At 45.8% G+C, this 20,271-nt stretch overlaps 1 protein-coding gene across 1 annotated transcript in view; it reads left to right on the top strand.

The window, feature by feature from the left end:
• The window catches only part of cdk17 (cyclin dependent kinase 17), a 31,050-nt gene that overhangs the window by 7,443 nt on the left and 3,336 nt on the right, over window positions 1-20,271 (top strand). The window contains 10 exon segments of the mRNA XM_080518618.1: window positions 10,659-10,803; window positions 12,685-12,849; window positions 17,448-17,581; window positions 18,586-18,687; window positions 18,689-18,712; window positions 19,310-19,366; window positions 19,451-19,565; window positions 19,658-19,752; window positions 19,841-19,903; window positions 20,084-20,207. Of these exon segments, the coding sequence (XP_080374744.1) occupies window positions 10,677-10,803; window positions 12,685-12,849; window positions 17,448-17,581; window positions 18,586-18,687; window positions 18,689-18,712; window positions 19,310-19,366; window positions 19,451-19,565; window positions 19,658-19,752; window positions 19,841-19,903; window positions 20,084-20,207 (1,006 nt within the window). The 5' untranslated portion in view covers window positions 10,659-10,676.

Below are 20,271 nucleotides of genomic sequence, written 5' to 3'. Positions count from 1 at the left end.
GTGCCATCCCCAGCTGTGTGTTTTGGATTCGCCAACCAAACATCCAGTCAGGAAAACACACACACATACTTGGATCTTGTGCTCATCCAGCTGTGTGTGTGTGTGTGTGTGTGTGTGGACAGGAAGCTTGTTGTTAACCCTTGTTAATGTGGTATTCTTTGAAACGGACCAGAGCTATGTAACCAGTGTTCACATACAGTAAAATGTTCCTTCGAGGTATTGAGGTTTTTTTTTTTTGTTTTGCTTTCTTGTCACCGTTTAGACCAGGGGTGTCAAACATGCGGCCTGGGGGCCAGAAGCGGCCCGCCAGAGGATCTAATCCGGCCCGCCAATGTGATTTTTATTTTTTAAATTTTTTAAGTATAAATATGAAAACTGACAGAGGCTGATCTAAAAACACTAGATTGGCAAAAATGACATTCAAAACCGCCCTTTGAATTTGAAATCAGAATTTGACCCCCGACATTAATGCATCTGTGGAGGTCACATAACGCAACACCTTTCACAATAAAACAATGAGTCCAACTTGTGTGAAATGATACTTGAGACATGTAAAGTCAAAAAAATTTCCAGATGATGACAAACTATTTTAATCCTGAATAAAAATATGATATCCAGGTACAGGTGACTGAGGTTTTTGCAAATATAATAATATCTGATTCACTTTAATATGTAAGTTTCAGAATAGACTGGCAAATCCTTGCAGTTACAAACGGATCAAAAGAAGGAAAGACTTTGCATTTGTCCATATCTGCAGTTTAACATGTTATGTTTGACTTGTTGGGCCTCCAGAGGTCAGATTAGGTGGATGTGGCCCCTCAACTGAAATGAGTTTGACACCCCTGGTTTAGAGTATTTTCTTCTTCACACAACACTAAATACACGCTTCACGAGCTGAAAACACACTGTACACCGTCGCTTCACTGTCTAGACACTAGAAACTGGCTCATTTCAAGCGTTGCCCTTGGCTTTGGCCGACCTGGCGCCGCGGTGACGGCAGGCCGCGCGCTTATCCAGGGGCGAGAGCACGTAACCATCGGTCCTGGGAAATCAAACCGCCCGTCATACGGAGGCGACGGTGCAGGATAACAACCACTCTCGCCACGCAAAGTAAACACAGACTGTAAGAATGGAAAGGAGAAGAGTGGCAGCAGCCGCCGCCTGTTGGGCGTCCTCACGTCGGACGGCCACAATAAGCCAGAGGCACAATACACATAAATCAACTTTCAGCTGCATGAGCTAATGCTAAATTATAGACGAGCCGCAGTGCTGGAGTGACGGCAGTAACAGGCGTGTCACAAAGTGTTTGTACAACAGCGTTTGTAACCGAAGCAGCAGTTCCATTGAGAGTGTATACGTTGATTTAAAAAAAAAAAAAAAAATCAATTAAATCGCTTGATTTTTCTTCAGTCTTGTGTGTTTAGTACAGTTTCTACCTCCGTCTTTCAACCACGGTATGAAGCTCAGCCGTTGGAAGAAAAAAACACAGAACTGATTCCGTTTATTCTGTCATTTTTAACGATATTGTTCACATCAGTTCCAACAGATTTAAGTCTGTGCCGACTCCTGGGTGGTTTCTGTATCCTGTCAGGCAGATTAACAAACTAAGATAACTGGAGCAGCTGTGAACACATGAAGTCCTTCACCTTTTTGCCTCCTGGCTGAAAATGCCACATGAAGCTCGATATATAAAAAACTCACCATGAGTAACTGGGAAATGAAGCTACAAATAATATTTGACTTTGTGCACTGGTCTTCAGAGATTTCTTGATCAAAAGAAGAGAATATTTCATGTATTTCTAACTGTATGTTTTCGGTATGAGAGGACATTCATTGCAGTTGCTGACAGTCATATATGTTTAAGGACATTTTGGTATTTTATAAACAAATAAAAATCTATTTTGGTCCCTTGTGCAATGAGGAATTTTACAATAAAACGGCAAGTTAAACCACACAAAATAGTTATTTTCACACTTGGGAATGCTTATTGCCTCTCTGGAGGCCTGAACTCTCGCCGTCCACCAAGAGTCATGAATATACGCATTGATATACGCATCGGCACACAACATGCGCCAAAGCGGTTTATATGCTCCTGAGCACTCTACCTCCTGCTGTGTGTGTGTGTGGTTGCTTGTGTGTGTGTGTGTGTGTGTGTGTGTGTGTGTGTGTGTGTGTGTGTGTGTGTGTGTGTGTGTGTGTGTGTGTGTGTGTGTGTGTGTGTGTGTGTGTGTGTGTGTGTGTGTGTGTGTGTGTGTGTGTGTGTGTGTGTGTGTGTGTGTGTGTGTGTGTGTGTGTGTGTGTGTGTGTGGATTGATTACACTGCCGGCGCGAACGACCGATAAGAGGATCAACTATCCTGCACGCCATCTCTGTTTTGTAAATGGACCACGGACACAGTGTGTTGCCTCTGGCGTGGCCTGGCGCTCACCCGCCCACGCCAACAGACACCGGCGTACGTGTCGTACATGTACGGCGCGTTTCGCTCCGACCGAACCCCCCCCCCATGTACATTTCGTGGCCTGCGGGCTCGGTGTTTGTGTTTCATGTGGCAGGAGGGCGACGGGGTAATGGTGCGCCATGCGTTGTGTTTACGTGTGTGTGTGTGTGTGTGTGTGTGTGTGTGTGTGTGTGTGTGTGTGTGTGTGTGTATTCAGCTGGGAGATGCTGCAGCCTCCTTACCTAAAAATAACCCCCCCCCCCCTCCTCTCAGCTCGCCCTTCCTCCCCCTGCTGTTATCTCCACTCCTCCCATCTCCTCCATCATGCCCCACAATCTGTGCTCTTCTTCTTCTTCTTCTCCTCCTCCGGTGTGTTTTCCTCCCGTCCCCGATCCACAGCCTTGTTTATGTCCGTCTGCCGCTGGAGGACGTCGAATCGTATGGAGGAGAAGAGGGGATCGCGTTATTAGCGCCGCGTGATCCGTACATTTGCAGTGTTGCTGTTCAGGAGAGACGAAGAAGCCGAGATTTGCCTGAAACACCTTCACTGGAGGATCTGCTGCCGTTTCTCCTGTGATTGTTCTCATGTGCGTGTTGTTTTTTTTTTAACCTGCAGGGCTTCAGATGTTGGACGACCTCCAGCAGTCTTTTTGAAGTTGCGCAGAGCTTTTCCCCCCTTCCCTTGTAAATGTGATCTCATTTGTTTGGTCGTTACCTCAGCTGGAGGTTGTAATGAGGTTCGTTGGGTAAATTGATAGCGTTGCCTTTGGGCCGACGCTCGTCTTTGCTGGCTGTCAAGTCTCCTGGCTCGTCTTACTCAACTCCCCCATGCACACAAAACTCAATGACTTTTTTTATTCAAATGCACAAAATACACGTTAGATTTACTTGCAGAAAACTTCCAGAGAAGTATTTCGTTACTACCACTCACTTTTCCATTCTTTTCTTGGGATGCTTTATTGCTTTTAATAAACAAACTGAGCTCATAAATGAGTGACAAGGTCTGAGTTCAGACTTCCTGTAGTCCAAAAACATGCATGTGAGGTCAATTGTGGCCGCCAGGAGTGAGTCTGTGTGGTAAAGTGGTGTAGAAAATGGATGGATGCATCCCGTGTTCACATTTTACCGACAATTCCAACATGAATCTGAACGAGTGTCGTGTGGTAATTTGCTAGGATTTCCATAATTCAGAGTTGCCTTGTTACTTGCACATGCTACTATGAATACATGATAATAATAATAAAAAAAGAAACTTATCTGGAACGACGTTTGTGGGGTCTGATCTGAACTTCTCGGGGTCTGATTCTGGTTCTATTTCCTGCTGATTCACTTTGCAGCTCGGATTAAGTCACAGACCCGGGGTCTGGGTCGGCCCGGCGATGCGACTCGGCTTCGTTACTCAGCGTTCTGAAGTGTTGTGACGATGCATTTGAAATATTTTTTTTAATAACAAGTGAAACTCCCACGCACAAGTCTCACTTCCCCATTATTCTATGTAAACTCATGAACCTGCTGTTGTTCCGCTTTATCAACCAATTGATGGTCGTTTCCTACATATTTGTATTGCCCACATTTGCGCACACTAAGAAAGACACAATATTTCAGCTCTTCCCCTCTGGGTCGGTCATGCTGCAGCTCTTTTATTTATTTATTTATTTTGCAGAACTTTTCTGTGGAACCAAACAAAGGCTCTTTCAGTGGGAAGCACCCACTGCACTGGGCAGCAGCACTGATGCTGTGTTTGTCCCCGTCCTCACAGGCACACAAACACATTGCTTGTGACTGCCCTCGCTGGGGTTCGGCTGAAAGGGCCGCTTGAGGGCCGATGACGGCGCGCACGGATCTGCGGTGACGCAAGACTCACTTGTCAAAGTGTCCCAGGATTCAACTTTTGCAAAACGCGACGACTGGAATTGTGTTTCCGAGAGGAAAAAAAATCCATCTGCACAGGTTGTGATAGTTTTTTTGTTGTAGTTGTTGGGAGACGGATCTAAATCTCCTGTTGTGGTTAACTGAAATGTAAATTGTTGAAAAGTCCTAGAAAAAAAACTAGTTATGTGCAGGCCTGTAAATGTGGGATTTTGGTTGGTTTCTTTGTTTTGTTTTGAGTTTGTTTCTTTGCATTTTGTACTTTGTTTGGTCCTGGTATTTTATTTTTAACAGAATATTTCTTAATTTTTCCTTCTTTTTTTTTTAAACAAGGTCAATTCATTTTCTTCTGCTTCATCTCGTTGTATATCAGGAATTCTCTCGTTTCAACTATAATAAGTGAATAGCAATCTTCCTGCCTCGACACTGGAATCCATCACTTGTTTCCCGCGTTGTGGAAATGGTAACGACCTCCCCGTTGTGCAGAAATAGTGAACTTTCACGCTTGTTTTAGTGACAGACACCTGACGCAGGGATTCCTTTGCCCACGAAGCCTTTGAAGAGGCGACGCCCTTTCAGTGGTCTTTGAAGTTTTTGTACCGGTGTACATCATGTGGGCCAGACCTCGGGCGTAAGCGTACCCGAGGTCTCCCGTCATAAAAACCAGGGAAGGAGCACCTGTGTGAGATCACGTTGCTCTTCTGAGCTTTTTTTTTTTTTTTTTTTTCCCCCGTTTTGGCTGAGATGTTGTTTTTCATTCACTCCGTTTGTCCCGTCCGTCCTGTGTAGGCAGCGCACAGGCTGGCGGTGTGGGAGAAACCATTCAGGGAGCCACATTCTGCCGAGAGAGGTCACTTGACAATCGAATTGTTATACAATTTGCTAATGAGACAAATGTCGTGAAAGCGGTTAGATAATAATGGAGGACGTCTGAAAAGATCCCTATCTGGAGATTTAAAGCATGAATTTCTGCATCTTTCACCTGCAAGACGAAGCCAAATAATGTGTCCGCGTACAATGCTTCAGCTTCTAAATCCTATCTGTGGATTATACAACAAACACGACACTTACCCAGCAGGGATCTTTAAACAGACGCCTAAAATTAGGCTGTTTTGTTATTTTAGAAGTCAGCGAGTGTAACTGAGGTCCATAAGTGTTGCCTGATTGAAGAGAAGCAGCCCGTTTTGGTCGATTTTAAGCTCTTTGGTTCGTGTTTCGCACACACCGTCCGAATTCAATTGAGACGCAGGAAGACCAACTTCTTGAGAAAGTTCTGACTGTACAATTGAACATTGTTTTCACGCCTCCAGGAAAGTTTCCGGCAGGTGATCGTCTTGATTCGGCAACTTTCTACTTCAACAAGTTGTGGCGTCTTTTCAAATCCGGAGTCGGCGAGTGCAGCTCGTATGCGGGAGGAGATCTCGGGGTTTTTTTTGCACACGGCCAATTACGTTACGATAAAGGGAGGAAAAAGGATGATGTTACAGATCAAAGCATGAGCTTCAAAGCCTCGTATGACTTGATCTGTAAGTAAATAACCTCAAATAAAACCCTGAGCGTTGATAAACGATTGCCTTTGACATCGGAGCTCATTTTATCCCCGGGCGCTCGTTCTCCCCTGGCCTCCTCATGTCCGCCCTCCAAAAAAAGAAAAAGCTGATGATTTTATCTATTTTAAAAGCAGTTGTGATGCTCATATGAGGAGGTCTATTTTGAGCCGCGGCTCGAACAATGTCTTCTGTTGTCCCGTCGTTTTCAGAAGACGGCGGTGTCGGCCACCGCTCAGCCTTCCCTCTGTTCACCATTCCTCTTGTCTTCTCGCTCCGATTCTGTCACTTCTTCAAAACCTTGCGAACATATTCACATCAAGCTTACAGAAGGAACGGCATGTCGTTGCGTAACGTGTCACCGGCGTCTCATGACACCTGATTGCTATTCTGAAATTAGTGAAGCCGTCATAATAATCATAATCACTGTCGTTTCACAGAAGTTGTTTTTTCATCACTCTGTCTCAACGAGAACCGGTTCAGAGCGGGTCCGTCTGTAGTCTACTCACTTCTGTAGACTGTCCCGTCTGTCCAGGCTCTCCTTTGTCCAGGTCGCAAGCTCTAATTGAATTAATTCAATCGGGTCAACTTGAGTTGGTCATGTGACTCGGAAGACGTCTCGCCCCCGATTCAAGTGGCCTCATCCGTTTTGTTCGCTTGAGCTGATTTGGTTGATTTCGAGAAGTTGGGGTGGTTAAATAAGGCTCTGGTCTTTGTGGTTATTGTTGCACTAAACTCCTGTTTAGCGGAGTGGAAGCACCGGAGCTAACTTGGCTCAGAGTAGATGTTTTACACTTGTTTTGTTGCTTCTTCTTCTTTTTACCATTGATTTATCCATTCTCTTATTTTTAAGCATTGCTAACATCCAGGGCCTTGTTGTTATAGCCCCTGTTATAGAGCCCCCCCCCCCCAGCTGGCTGCAGTGACTGGAGCTGAACTAAATGAGTTACTCGGTTATGAGAACGACCCACATAGTGCTGACAGTACTGTGCTACAGCACAGCTGTGTGCTCGTCATTATGACAGGTCTAATACTTAAAAGTAGCCCAGTAGTCTGTTTTACAAGGAAGTATTTCCTTTTGTCTTTCAGTTGAATAATGCGGTAAATTCAAGATACAGTGGAAGGCTGAGCTCCTGTGTCGTAATGGAGCAGCTGAAGGATCACAGTGGTTACGGCTCTTTGTGGCCTCCGTCATTATCATGTCTCGTATTTACGTTTAAACCTACTGTAAAGGCGAAATGTACTTGTATACCGTGTCCACAGAAGTCCCAGCTTTAAATATGAGCAGATTAACATGGAGGTTCCTGTCGGCGCTTTTAATCATTCGGCTCTCGCTGCATCTCGGTTCGGGGTAACGTATATGTAAGTGCTTAAGTCTTGAGGAAATCCCCACGTCAACGTGTCGGTTTAATTATTTCTGGAACGCGGCGGAATGAGGTTGGATTTTTAGCAGCGCCGACTTTACAATTAATTAAATTGTTAAACCACAAAAGGAACGTGGAGTTTTTGAGCCTTTAAGATCTTACATCTGTCGTTGACACAGAACGAGAACCCAAATGTGCAGTTTGACAACCACCGCCCTCCCTACAAGTCTATCTCTCTCTCTCTCTCTCTCTCTCTCTCTCTCTCTTTCTCTTTCTCTCTCTCTCTCGGCAGCACTGTACTCGCTTGCAGCCACTCGGGTGATTTCATGGCTCTTAACCAAACACAAAGGCTCCATTATGGCTGCGTTCACCAAAATAAACACACTTTCTCGCTCCCGTTCCTCCCCGTCTCCCTGTTCCTCTTCTTCACTCTTCCTCCTCCCACTCTTCCTCCTCCTCCACACGTTCACACTCTCACCCACATCGCCCAGATCAAATGGGAAGCCACATTTTCCATTTCATTACCTCATTCCGATTTTCAGAGTTGAGAGAGGAAGAGAGGAAGAGGTTTGAGTGGAGGGTGGTGGTGGTGGTGGTGGTGGAGGGGAGGGGGTGCTCAGGATGGGGGGGTGCAGAATAGAGTGTAATAATTAGCCTTGTAAGTAGGTCTTGTGCTTTGAAGTCGCCTCCTCCAGACGTCCATGGATGCACTTGGGAAGCATCCAGGAGAGGGCGAAGGAACAGGGGGTTCTGGAGAATGTGGGTCACAGTGTGTGTGTGTGTGTGTGTGTGTGTGTGTGTGTGTGTGTGTGTGTGTGTGTGTGTGTTAGAATTTGTGAAGATGCTAATGATGAAAAAGAGTTGGGGGGGGGAGGGTGAGGGGGGGCTCTGACTTTTCTCTGAATCCCTTTCTGTTGCTGACAGATTGCTTGCACTGCTTTTCATTTTGTTTTACACACACACACACACACACACACACACACACGCGCACGCGTCACATGAGCCTCTTTGTTTTGGTTTGCTGCAGAGATAAAACCCGGCTCTGTTACACTTCTCTGTATGGGAGACAAAGAGCATTTATCCCACATACTTGTGTGTCTGTGTGTGTGTCTGTGTGTGTGTGTGTGTGTGTGTGTGTGTGTGTGTGTGTGTGTGTGTGTGTGTGTGTGTGTGTGTGTGTGTGTGTGTCTGTGTCTGTGTCTGTGTGTGTAAGGGAATGTGTTTGAGTGTTTTCCAATCCACTCCCGTTATTTATGGTTTGCCATTTTTATGAGCTGGATTGTTCAGCCTTGTTAGGTAGAATTCTCGTGGCTCCCTCAAGATGTGGTCGCCGCCACGTCTTTGTGTGTGTCCCTGTAGCGTAACCAGATCTGCCTGCCGATAGGACGGCCATGGCCAGCGCGACACACACACACATCCTCCTCCGGAGAGGAGGAGAATCGCACCCAGGTTGAAGGGTGGCTCGTTCACACACTTTATACAGCGCTAGAAAGGCGGGACATGATTTTCAACGGTTGAAATGTTAAAGTGAAAGAAAGGTGGTTCTGCATCCAGAACAAAAAGATGTCCCGCCTGCGAGGGAAGGGTTGAACGCTCTGGAGAGAGCACGAGATTTACTGGCTCACAAATAAATCGGAGCTTTGTCGGTAATGCAAAATGAGTGTCGCTCAGTATTATATGATCAAAATCTGATATTTTCATGCGCTAAACTCTTTCTAAAGTCCTCGGTCTCGAAATTCCCTTTTATCATTACAACTCAAGCGAACAGAGTTTATTCAGTTAAGAGCTACATTATCGAGGATTGGTTCAAGTTGGATCAGAGAGATGATGTAGTGTTACGGATGAGCTGCAGGAAAACTCCCCTCTGGCACCGTGACCTGCAGCACAATTACTGTAAATGACTGCGTGTGCATACGTTGGGATCAGTGGCTAACTGGGTTTGATAATCCGTTTATAGCCGGTGGTTGGAGAGAACTGGCAGCGGCCTGTTCACACCGTCTTCACCGACCGTCATGACTTTTTATAAATGTACCTTTTTTTTTTAGATTAATAACAACAAAATCTGCATTTTTATTTATGCAGATCCTTCAGAAACAAAGCAAGATAGAAATCGGGTGACGTTAAAAGCGGCAAAATTAACAAATTCAAAGAATGCCAAACATTTTATGAAATGCAATCATCTAAAAAAAAAAAAGATATATATAGAGTAGAATGTGTGAAAGTTCCACAATATATTTTGTTTTTTAAAGTCCGCAAATTAAATAAGATGTATGTACTACATATGATTGAAATTAAATCTGTATTTTTGCACAAAAAAATTTACATATTGGGGGGGGGAAACCTTGTATATACATATAGACTTGACCTCCATCCATCCTTTTGTTGAGCAGAGGGATCCTACCGGGACAAACCCTTCACAATAAAACACCTTTAAACTGTCCCTTTTAACACTTTGATGGAGTTCCGTGGACAGGCGCAGAGGAAGAAGCTCGCCGTGCGTTGGAACCGTAATTAGACCGACTGCGTCCAGCTTAGAGGGAATCCAGGTCACGTTGCCACAGACGCACTGACCGGCTCTGCTTGATGCGTGTCGGTTGGCGTGAGCCTGCGGCGGCGGCAGCGCGTCCTGCCGGGCCGTGTCGCCAATGACAAATTGCTGAAGGGATGCATGTGTTTTTCGGACGGGCAGATGGCTTCTCACGGGTCCAAGGAGGGAGGGGGGGGGGGGGGCGGGGGGGGGGGGCAACCTTGAGAGAGTGACCACAACAGGAGGCACACACGAAGGCTGGAGTCTGCTTGTTTTGCATGAAGGGGTCAACCTGGAGGGGTGGGGCAGCTTCCTCGTTGTATTCCCCCCCCTTGAACCAGCACACACACACACACACAGGGTGTTAACACAGCAGCACAATGACCAGCGATTGGCCCGAGGCAGATTAAACGAGGTGTTTCCTGTGACCTGGACCACGGCTACGTCAACACAAACACACTCGTCTGACGTGCGTGTGTGTGTGCCGGTGTATGCAAACTGTTTGACTCTCTCCTCCTTCAATTAAAGCCCATTAATCCCCCCCCCCCCCCCCCCTCCCCGCCACTCCACGTCTGAACACGCGAACGTGTTTGTAAGTGAAAACAGCTGCGCCGTTCATCCTTTATTCATGCTCCGGCCATGGTTTATTCATGCACTCTTCAAGCAGTCGCCGGGTGAATGAATTTTGGATTAAAAGCAGCTTTACGTTATTCATGAGCCCAGATATTTCGGAGCGCTCAGATGCCCGTGTCATCTCCCATACAGGGGCACGCACACTGTACAACAACACCAACAACAACAACATGGCCGTCCTCTGAAACTTGTATGCGTTTGTCCACTTGTGTATTCGTTCAGCAGCCAATATTAACTCGTTTGTGTGTGTGTACATGTGTGTGTGTGTGTGTGTTGTGCAGGCCGAGCGCTGCCTCGCTATGGAGAAGATGAAGAGGATCAAGAAGCGTCTGTCTTTGACCCTCCGGCCCAGTCAGACCATCGACGAGTCTCTGTCGGAGCTGGCCGAGCAGCTGACCATCGAGGACGGCGGCAACAAAGACAATGGTGAGTCTTCCCCCCCCCCACGACGAGATCAGTTATTAAATTCTCTGCATTAATCACAATTAACCGTGACTTTTAAAAAACATTTTTTTTACTTACGATTAATCTAAAGTTCTGAGTCAAATTCCATGTTAAAGTGTAGTGATGAGAAGAGTCATCTGGGCAGTGAGACTATTAGAGGTCGTGTATTTAAAAAGAACGTGTTTTTAGAATTGAAATGTTTCAGGCAATAGATCAGGAGTATGAAACTCTTCTTCTTCTTGGTTTTAACGGCAGTTTGCAGCCATGAAGTTGCACTACCGCCATCTACTGGTTCAACCTGTCTACAGCATCTAGTTTCATCTTGAATAGGCCGAACCTATAACTATAAATTTCCAGTATTTAGTTGTGGTGCGTACTATACGCTTTACTCGCTGTTTTACACACACACACACACACACACACACACACACACACACACACACACACACACACACACACACACACACACACACACACACACACACACACACACACACACACACACACACACCAGCCATGTGAGGCGCTTCTATCTGAACAGCAGCTCCCAAAATGACTGAGCAGCTTTGTGAGGGTAACGACTTTGTGAAAATCCGGGCAGAAATTGCACCGGAGCAACGTTCGCCGTATTTTCCTCTTCATGCCAGGTACGTGGCGGCTCCACAACTCGTCGTGCCTCTCGAGAGCTCTGTATTTAAATTATGAAGCAGTGAAGTTGACGAAGCGATGAGAGGTTACTCGGCGTGTACGAGTGTTTTAATGGACTTGTACTGAGAGCCTCTCCGGTTATGTAACGGGGGGAAAAGCAGTGGGGTGAGAAGGTCACAAGGTACTCTGTGGCGTCGAGCTTTGAGTTCCTCCCAACGTCCAACCCGCCGAATTATTGAGCCCTCGGTTTATTTCCCCCTCCCATTAAATCGGCCACAACTTTAAATTCTGACATGTCTGACGAGTACCTGAAGGCATCGCAGTGTGAGGTCCAGGCCACAGCCAGGAGCTTCCTCCATGAAGACGCTTGGAGCTCAGCAGAGGTTTTTCTCTGCGATCGGAAACAGACGTTTGACTTCAAACGAGAGGCCGGCGTGTCGCTCATCAACGGAGTCGCAAACGTGCCCTTCAGCTGTCTCGCTTTCAGCTCTACGCTTATTCCTGTGTCTCCGTGGAAAAACGGGTTCGACATGCTGGGAAGCTCATTTCATGGACTCGTTACCGCGAGTTAAGCTCCTATTAGCATCGTGTGAGGATGTATATGGTAGATGGGGTTTTCCTCAGTAAAAAGGTCGGGCTGAACATGAAATCTATGAAGTGGAGAGAGATTAGATCATGTTGTGAAATCCACTAAATTGGCACTTTGTACGTACGCAGCTTTATTTTTTAAATGTGCTTCTGTTGATCATCAGTGGCACACTTATGGAAAGCATAAGTATGCATTTTATATTCGAGCACAAAATTCAAAGTTGAAGAATGCTTGAAAAAGAAATAATCTTTGTTCTTTGCATTTCATCCCCATTTTCAAAATGAAAACATTACAAAAGAAACACATTGTATTTATTTCCCTATTAATGTTGGCAAAAGCTGCAATAAGGTATAAAATGTGATCAGAAAACGGCGCGTCTGCCCTATTGACACATGCTAGCGTAATGATTTTGCTTAGTTCTTGTAAAAGATTCAATGTAAAGCACGTTGTAAGCCTGTTTTAGGAAAGTGATGTATAAATAAAGTTATCATCATTACTTTTTCTGGCTTGTTCAATCAAAAGTGCAGCGATCCCGGCTGCTCCAGTCACACCGACGGCAAGATGTCTGACTGCAAGATCAGCGTTTTTTTTTTTTTTTTTTTTACGTGTCGCTCCGTCCGTTGCAGAGCCCTTCATGAGGAACGGCCGCCCGCCCACCTCCCACAGCATGCACTCCTTCCTGCACCAGTACACCGGCTCCTTCAAGAAGCCGCCGCTCCGCCGGCCGCACAGCGTCATCGGCGGCACCCTGGGCTCCTTCATGGCCATGCCGCGCAACGGAAGCCGCCTGGGTGAGACACACACACACACACACACACACACACACACACACACACACACACACACACACACACACACACACACGTCCGACACGTTCACACTCGACACATACGTGCACGGAAGGGAAGCGAGCTGTAGCGGAGCAGATGGCGCCGGCGGAACAAACGGGGAAGCGTATCGCCGTCCTGAGATCTGCGTGGGGAAACGGGAGTCTGGCTGCCAGGACGGCCTGATGTCAGCGTCAAGAAGCTTCCCCTCTTTCTCTCTTCCTCTCTTTCTCTCTTTCTGGACGTGGGGACTCGGGTCAGTCAGCGAGCGACACGGCGTCAAGATGAGTCGAGAGTGAACGGCCCGGAGGGCGGTGATGAAGACGACGACTCGTAGGAAGGAGAGACCCGAGCGTTGTGGGTATCGGCGTGCGGCGGCTCGAGAATAAAAGAGCTGAACAAGGATGGAGCTCGTTTTAACGAGGAGAGCGACGCCAGCGGCTGACATTTACACCAGCCGTCTGCTCAGCGTTTTCCCCGTCGTAACGCAGGCAGCCTCCCGCCATTTTTGGCACCGCAACTTCTTTTCCTGCGTTTTACAGGCCGTCGCAGGTTCATTGTCTGCGTTAGATAAGATCTGCATCTTTGACCTATAAACTGGGCCAGAGATCAAATTAATGCCGTCCTGCATTTGTTTTGTTTCTCCTGCAGTTTTTCTTTTGTGAGATTTGAGAAACCACATGGCTGAAGAGTCGTATTAATACGTAATACGTACTTGTTCCTGTTTGTTTTTGTTCTAAAGTGTTGTTCTATACTTACAGCAGAATTGATCACATATGAGTCTTGAATGGATTTAAAAGTTAAACCAATATAATTCTTTCCTGTTCTGATTGACGGGATGCTTCTTCCAGACCTGCCACAGCTGTGACTCACGGAACATTTCTGCTCTGTAAAGCCACGAGAAAATGAAGGAATAGAGCTTCAAACCCATTTGTTATTCATTACTGTCCGTCAAGGAGCTCTGCGGTACTCCCAACCAATCACAGGCGAGATTGATCAGCGTGTCCCTATGAGCGACACTAAAAAGAGCCAGAAGAACTCATTCATTACACATTTTCTGGGATAATTTTAAAGTCAAAAAATGCGAGTTATAGTCTCAGGAGGCTTAAAGATGAGAGGCAAGACGGTGATTATTCCAAACCGCCACCGGAAGCCTAATAAACGTAATCTAATATCACACCATGGCGTGAAGAAAAGCTTCAGCAAGATTAAAAGTCAGGATATTTCCTTGCCAAAGTGACGGATGAGAGGAGATATTGAAGGTTGCTAGTGTTGAGGCTGATCACCTCCATACATGGTTTGTACATTCACAGTATTCTAAAGTTCACGGAGATGGATTCCTCTCAATCCCAAGTCTCAAATATTATGTACTGACTGCGTGTATTTCCATGCAAATTGAACCTGGCGGACATTTTAGTGCTCCGCCGTCAACAGTTTCACGTGTGGAATTCATTCACACACAAATCGTCATTAGTTCCCGGTGGATTGTTAAATGCTAGTATTTATTTAAAAATGTCTAATATCTCTGTCTGCGTCACAGAGATTAGAGAAAAAGAAGTTTAGTTCTTCATTTGATCTTGAATGTTGGACAGATGCTAAAATAGAAAATATTAGTGGAGGCCTCACTGTTCAGAACACACAAAAAGAGATCCTAGTGCTGCTAGTGCTGCTAAAAGCTCTTTTTGTGGTTGTAGAGTGCTTGAGGACCTGTTGAGCCTCGACTCTGGACCCTGGCCTAGATAGGACTGGACCCTGGCCTAGATAGGACTGAACCCTGGCCTAGATAGGACTGGATCTAAAAACAGGACAGTTAAGTAGGACATTGATGTGCCACATATTGCTGCTGCTTAACAGGCGGGGAGAGACGAGAGGAGAGATGGAGGAGAGGAGGGATGGAGGAGAGGAGGGATGGAGGAGAGGAGGGATGGATGAGAGGAGGAGGGATGCAGGAGAGGAGGGATGGAGGAGGGGAGGGATGGAGGAGAGGAGGGATGGAGGAGAGGAAGGATGGAGGAGAGGAGGGATGGGGGAGAGGAGGAGGGATGGAGGAGGGGAGAGATGGAGGAGAGGAGGGATGGAGGAGAGGAGGGAGGGATGGAGGAGGGGAGGGATGGAGGAGAGGAGGGATGGAGGAGAGCAGGTGTGGACGAGGGGAGGGATGGAGGGAGGAGAGGAGGAGGGATGGATGAGAGGAAGGATGGAGGAGGGGAGGGATGGAGGAGAGGAGGAGGGATGGATGAGAGGAGGGGAAGAATGGAGGAGAGGAGGGAGGGATGGAGGAGGGGAGGGAGGGAGGGAGGAGGGGAGGGATGGACGACTGGAGGGATGGACGAGAGGAGGGATGGACGACAGGAGGGATGGAGAAGAGGAGGGATGGAGGAGGGAGGGATGGAGGAGAGGAGGGATGGAGGAGAGGAGGGAGGGAGGAGAACGCTTCCTGGGAGGAAAGAATAAAGGGAGACGAAATAAAAGAAGAATAGGAAACGATGTTTGGAAAAAAAATGATCCATTTCAGGTTTTCAGAGGAGATTTAAAAAGAAAAGATAAGAGACTTGTAAAAGTTAAAGGATGAAGCTCCGAGGAGATGAAGGGATGAAAGGAGGAGTGTCGATGGCGAAGGATCTAAAAAAAAAAAAAGCAGGTGATAATGGAGAAGGTGTGTGAAAAGAAAAGCAGGCTGAGAGGAATTGGGACACGGTAGATCATGTGGAGGTTCTGGGGGGAAGAGAGACGTCGTGTTCAGAGGAGAGGAAGAAGAGAGGAAGAAGAGAGGCAAAAAGAGAGAAATAGGCAGCATGAAAGAGAGAGGACAGGAAGGACTGAAATATAAATACAACAGCAGTGAGAGGCGTTGATGGAGAGACGGTGAGGAGGAAGAAGAAAAAAGACGACGTGGTTTTTTTAGCCTGTGGCTCGTTTTTTTAGAAACGCAGACACGTTGTGGATGTTTATGAAAGAAGGAGGAACGTCGAGAACCTTCCAGGTGGAAAACAACAATAAACCTCAGAGGAATATTTTGCAAATAAAAAAAAAGGGATATAGATAAGTCAGGTATTTTGTCACTCCGAACAAATAAACTGGAAAGTATTGAGCATTTTTAGACTGATCTTGTTAATATTTATATATTGGAATTTTTTTTTTGAGTTTTTGTTTTTTTTCCCCCAGCTCTTTTAACTTTTTTTTTTTTTAATCTTCAGCACTTTAACTTACTTCTTCTGCCCATCCAACAAATGCAAGCGTGGCATTTCCTCAGCAGCAAATTGAACAAACTTTCCAACTGTTTTAACTTCATGTCTGGGAAAATTTGCTCCAACGCAGGAAAAACAAACAAACAAAAAAAAAAGATCAACCAAAACGCTCATTTCCTCCAGTTTTCATGCCACTTTTGCAAATCTGCTCGTTTCGGTATCGGAAGGTATCTTAAAATCTGACAAATGGTTCTTTAGAATCTGATTAAAAAAATAAAAAATATTAATATTTGTATATGTATAAACTAATTAATGCACGTGGATTTATTTAAAAAATTTATAAAAATAAAAAAAAATCCCATCCAAAGAAAGAGCTCACATGTCTTATTGACATTGAATCTTCTTTTTTTCTTAATCTACTAAAATCAAAAGATGTCACTGGTTCTAATCTGATAGTTGTTCCCTTGTGAATTATGTATACGCATACGTCCTGACCTGCCAGTATTAATGTTGTACCTCCGCCTCCATCCATAATGCAGCGCTCCCTCGCCACTCCGCCACTTGACCTGACAAAATATCTGACATGACGCTGAACTGTCACTGCGAGTTCTGGTCTGGTCTGGTGAGACTCCTCGTTCTGGAGCCAAACGCTGGAACACCACGACGTCCGTTTAAAACACACTGTCGCTAATGAATTACATTTGAACTCCTTTTGTACTTTTGTGAATGATGTGATCAGTCAGAAATGTTCTTCAACAGACACCCAAAACACGTCAATACCCTCTATATTAATGTCTCTCTGTTATTAAATATCCAAAAGTTTGTTTGTTTGTTTGTTTTTTTCAGATTTGGTGACAATTTATTTACATCAAACTGTATTTACATTTGTGTTGAAATTCATTCTTTCTTTCTTTCTTTCTTTCTTTCTTTCTCTCTTTCTCTCTTTCTCTCTGTCTGTCTGTCTGTCTGTCTTTCTCTCTTTTTCTCTTTCTGTCTTTGTCTTTCTTTCTTTCTTTCTTTCTTTTTTCCAGCTCGTCCAAATGTGATGATATTTTTAGAACTTTTCAGATTGATTTTATTAATCCACTCTTATTTATTTTATTTTATTGTTTTATTTAATTAAAGTTTAATTTAATTGCATTTTTATTTTTTTATTTATTGATGGTCTTCTTTTTGTTTAGATTTTTTTTTTTTTTTACATTCAGTTTCTTACATTAGCCCTCTTCTATACTGCCGATCCAATGTGGAGCTGGAGTTGACTAGGCATGATTTTTTTAAATATATATATATATATATATATATACATCGTAATATATAGTTTTTTTGTTGTTGTTTTTTTCCCTGACCAATTGGTGTGGTTGTGTTCCCTCCCAGACATCGTGCACGAGAATCTGAAGATGGGCTCGGACGGCGAGAGCGACCAGGCGTCGGGGACGTCTTCTGACGAGGTCCAGTCTCCGACCGGCGTCTGCCTGCGGAGCCGGATCCACCGGCGGATCTCCATGGAGGTGAGAGCTGCCGGGTTTTCCTTCATGTCGCCCGCCTCGGCTCTCGCCGTCGCCTTTATTCCTCTTTTGTCCTTTTTGACTCTTGTCACCAAAAGTCTCCAATGGCACGATCACCTTCCTTCCTCTGAGTTTACCTGGAGTTGCAGTTTTTTCAACTAATCTTGAAATCACATTTCCAATGATCTTATTTAGTTTTTTAGTTGTTTTTTGTTTGTTTTGTTTTTTACCATTTTTAAATTAAATGTGCACTAAACTTGTTGACATGGTGTTTTCTGTACGTGTCACTATTAACTAGGACTTTTTAATACATTCTTAAACTGAACACTTTTTAATTAAAGCCTGTTCTGTTTTTTCGTTCATTCAATCAAAAAAAAAGAAATCTCTCTTGACTATTCAGTAGCTCAGTTGTAATAGACTGGTTTCTATGGCCCAGAGGACACACAATCCTGTTACACAAGCTCGGCAAATAAAATAAAAAAGTCATTATTATCAGTGTATTTTTGTGCCCACTGGTTTCCTGTGTGGCTTTTGTGTGATTTCTGAGTGCCGCCTCCGAGCCACAGGTAATTAATTACTTCTCGCACTCCAGTGATCAGAACTAACCAATGAGGCGGCTCCGCAAGTTAAATGAATCCTGGTTTCAGTGGTTTCATCCCACATTACTCACACAATAAATGGTTGTGATGCCGAAGCTGTGTGGAGGTTTCAGTGGAGAGAATGGCTGAAGCCTTGAGGCCTTCCGCCCCCTGCTGGTAGACCCCGGGTACTGCAAGCCAAAAAAAAACACCTTTGACATATTCCATTTGTTTCCCATTCATCCGGGGAGCTTCGCAGCACATTATTCTAATTTCCAGGTTTTGTCAGACAGTCGGGGATTCCTATGAAGTGCGTGTGTGTGTGTGTGTGTGTGTGTGTGTGTGTGTGTGTGTGTGTGTGTGTGTGTGTGTGTGTGTGTGTGTGTGTGTGTGCGTGTGTGCGTGTGCGTCTGTGTGTGTGTGTTCTAGGACCTGAACAAGCGCCTGTCGCTTCCCGCTGACATCCGAATCCCCGACGGTTACCTGGAGAAGCTGCAGCTCAGCAGCCCGCCGTTCGACCAGCCGCTCAGCCCGCCGCTCCCGTCGAGCCTCACTGGTCAGTCCTCCTCCTCTTTCTCCTCCTCTCCTCCTCCTCTTCCTCCTCCTCTCCCTCTCCCCTCCTCCTCCTCCTCTTCCTCCTCTCCTCTCCTCCTCCTCTTCTCCTCTTCTCCTCTTCTCCTCTCCTCCTCTTCTTCCTCCTCTCCTCCTCCTCCTCCTCGTGAGCCGGCGGGACGTTTTCATGTGGTTTCACTTTTTGACCTTTGACCTGGACCTCGTTAAGCCGCCTGGTGTTTTGTGATGGTTTCTATTTGAATTATTTCCAAACTGAGCTTGAACTGAACAGATTGGCTGTTCTGATGGAGCAAAATTCACCTTGAGGAGTTTTCATTCTCAAGTCTGTCCGGCTTCACCTCCAACTCTGTCGAGGTTGTCGGTACAATCCTCCTCCACATGAATGAGTGAAGGAACAGGTGAAACCCTGTAAATTACATTGAGGTGAAGGAAGTTTTGGGGGTTTTTTTGGCTGGAAATCGACTCAAACGTTCACGCGGACTTCTCACATTTGTCAAGATACTTAAATTGCATTGGGACCACTGGTCACCCCCGGCGCCGTGTCTTGTTATTTGACGTCTGGTTTTCATCTGTTCCGCAGTCGGAGATCGGCTTCGGGAAGTTGGAGACGTACATCAAGCTGGACAAGCTGGGGGAGGTGAGGAGGGCCTGAAGGCCTGGTGTGATTCCTCACTTTAAACGCTCGGCCGCTGGGCTGACGTGGTCTCGCGCCGCGTTTCAGGGAACGTACGCCACGGTGTTTAAAGGACGCAGCAAGCTGACGGACAACCTGGTGGCGCTGAAGGAGATCCGGCTGGAGCACGACGAGGGCGCTCCCTGCACGGCCATCAGAGAAGGTTTCCTCATTTCGCTCTTTTTATTTTTTTAGAAAAACGTCCGTTGTTCTTTTTGACTGACGATGCTGAAGTTGTCGCCTGCGTCTCCGCAGTGTCGCTGCTGAAGGACCTGAAGCACGCCAACATCGTGACGCTGCACGACATCGTCCACACGGACAAGAGCCTCACGCTCGTCTTCGAGTACCTGGTAATGAACCTTTCTGTTTAGTATCCCAGAACGTTTGGATCGTCCACGTTGTTGATGAGCGTCTCTGTGTGACGTCACGTCCCTGCAGGACAAGGACCTGAAGCAGTACATGGACGACTGTGGGAACATCATGAGCATGCACAACGTGAAGGCTGAGGAGGACTTTTATTTTGGAGCGTCACCCTCTCTCTCCTGTAGGCGTCTGACTCCAGATCTGTGGGAAACGAGACCAACAAAGTGACTACAACTGTTTTATATTGGCTGCTTCTCTTGCACGTGTTTAAAAATAACATCAAGTGTGGTTTTTTTCTTCTTCTTCTCTCTCTCCCAGGTATTTCTGTTCCAGATTTTGCGAGGCCTGTCGTACTGTCACAAGAGGAAAGTTCTCCACAGGGACCTGAAGCCCCAGAACCTCCTCATTAACGAGAAAGGAGAGCTGAAGCTGGCCGACTTTGGTGAGAGGAAGCGACGGACGAAGTACAAATCCGTCACGCTTATTTATTGGATTTGTAAAAGCCA

Source organism: Blennius ocellaris (assembly GCF_963422515.1).
Source record: "Blennius ocellaris genome assembly, chromosome: 22".
Classification (NCBI taxonomy): domain Eukaryota; kingdom Metazoa; phylum Chordata; class Actinopteri; order Blenniiformes; family Blenniidae; genus Blennius; species Blennius ocellaris.
The sequence above is the reverse complement of the archived record's forward strand: the minus strand, read 5'-3'. Positions and strand labels throughout refer to the sequence as shown.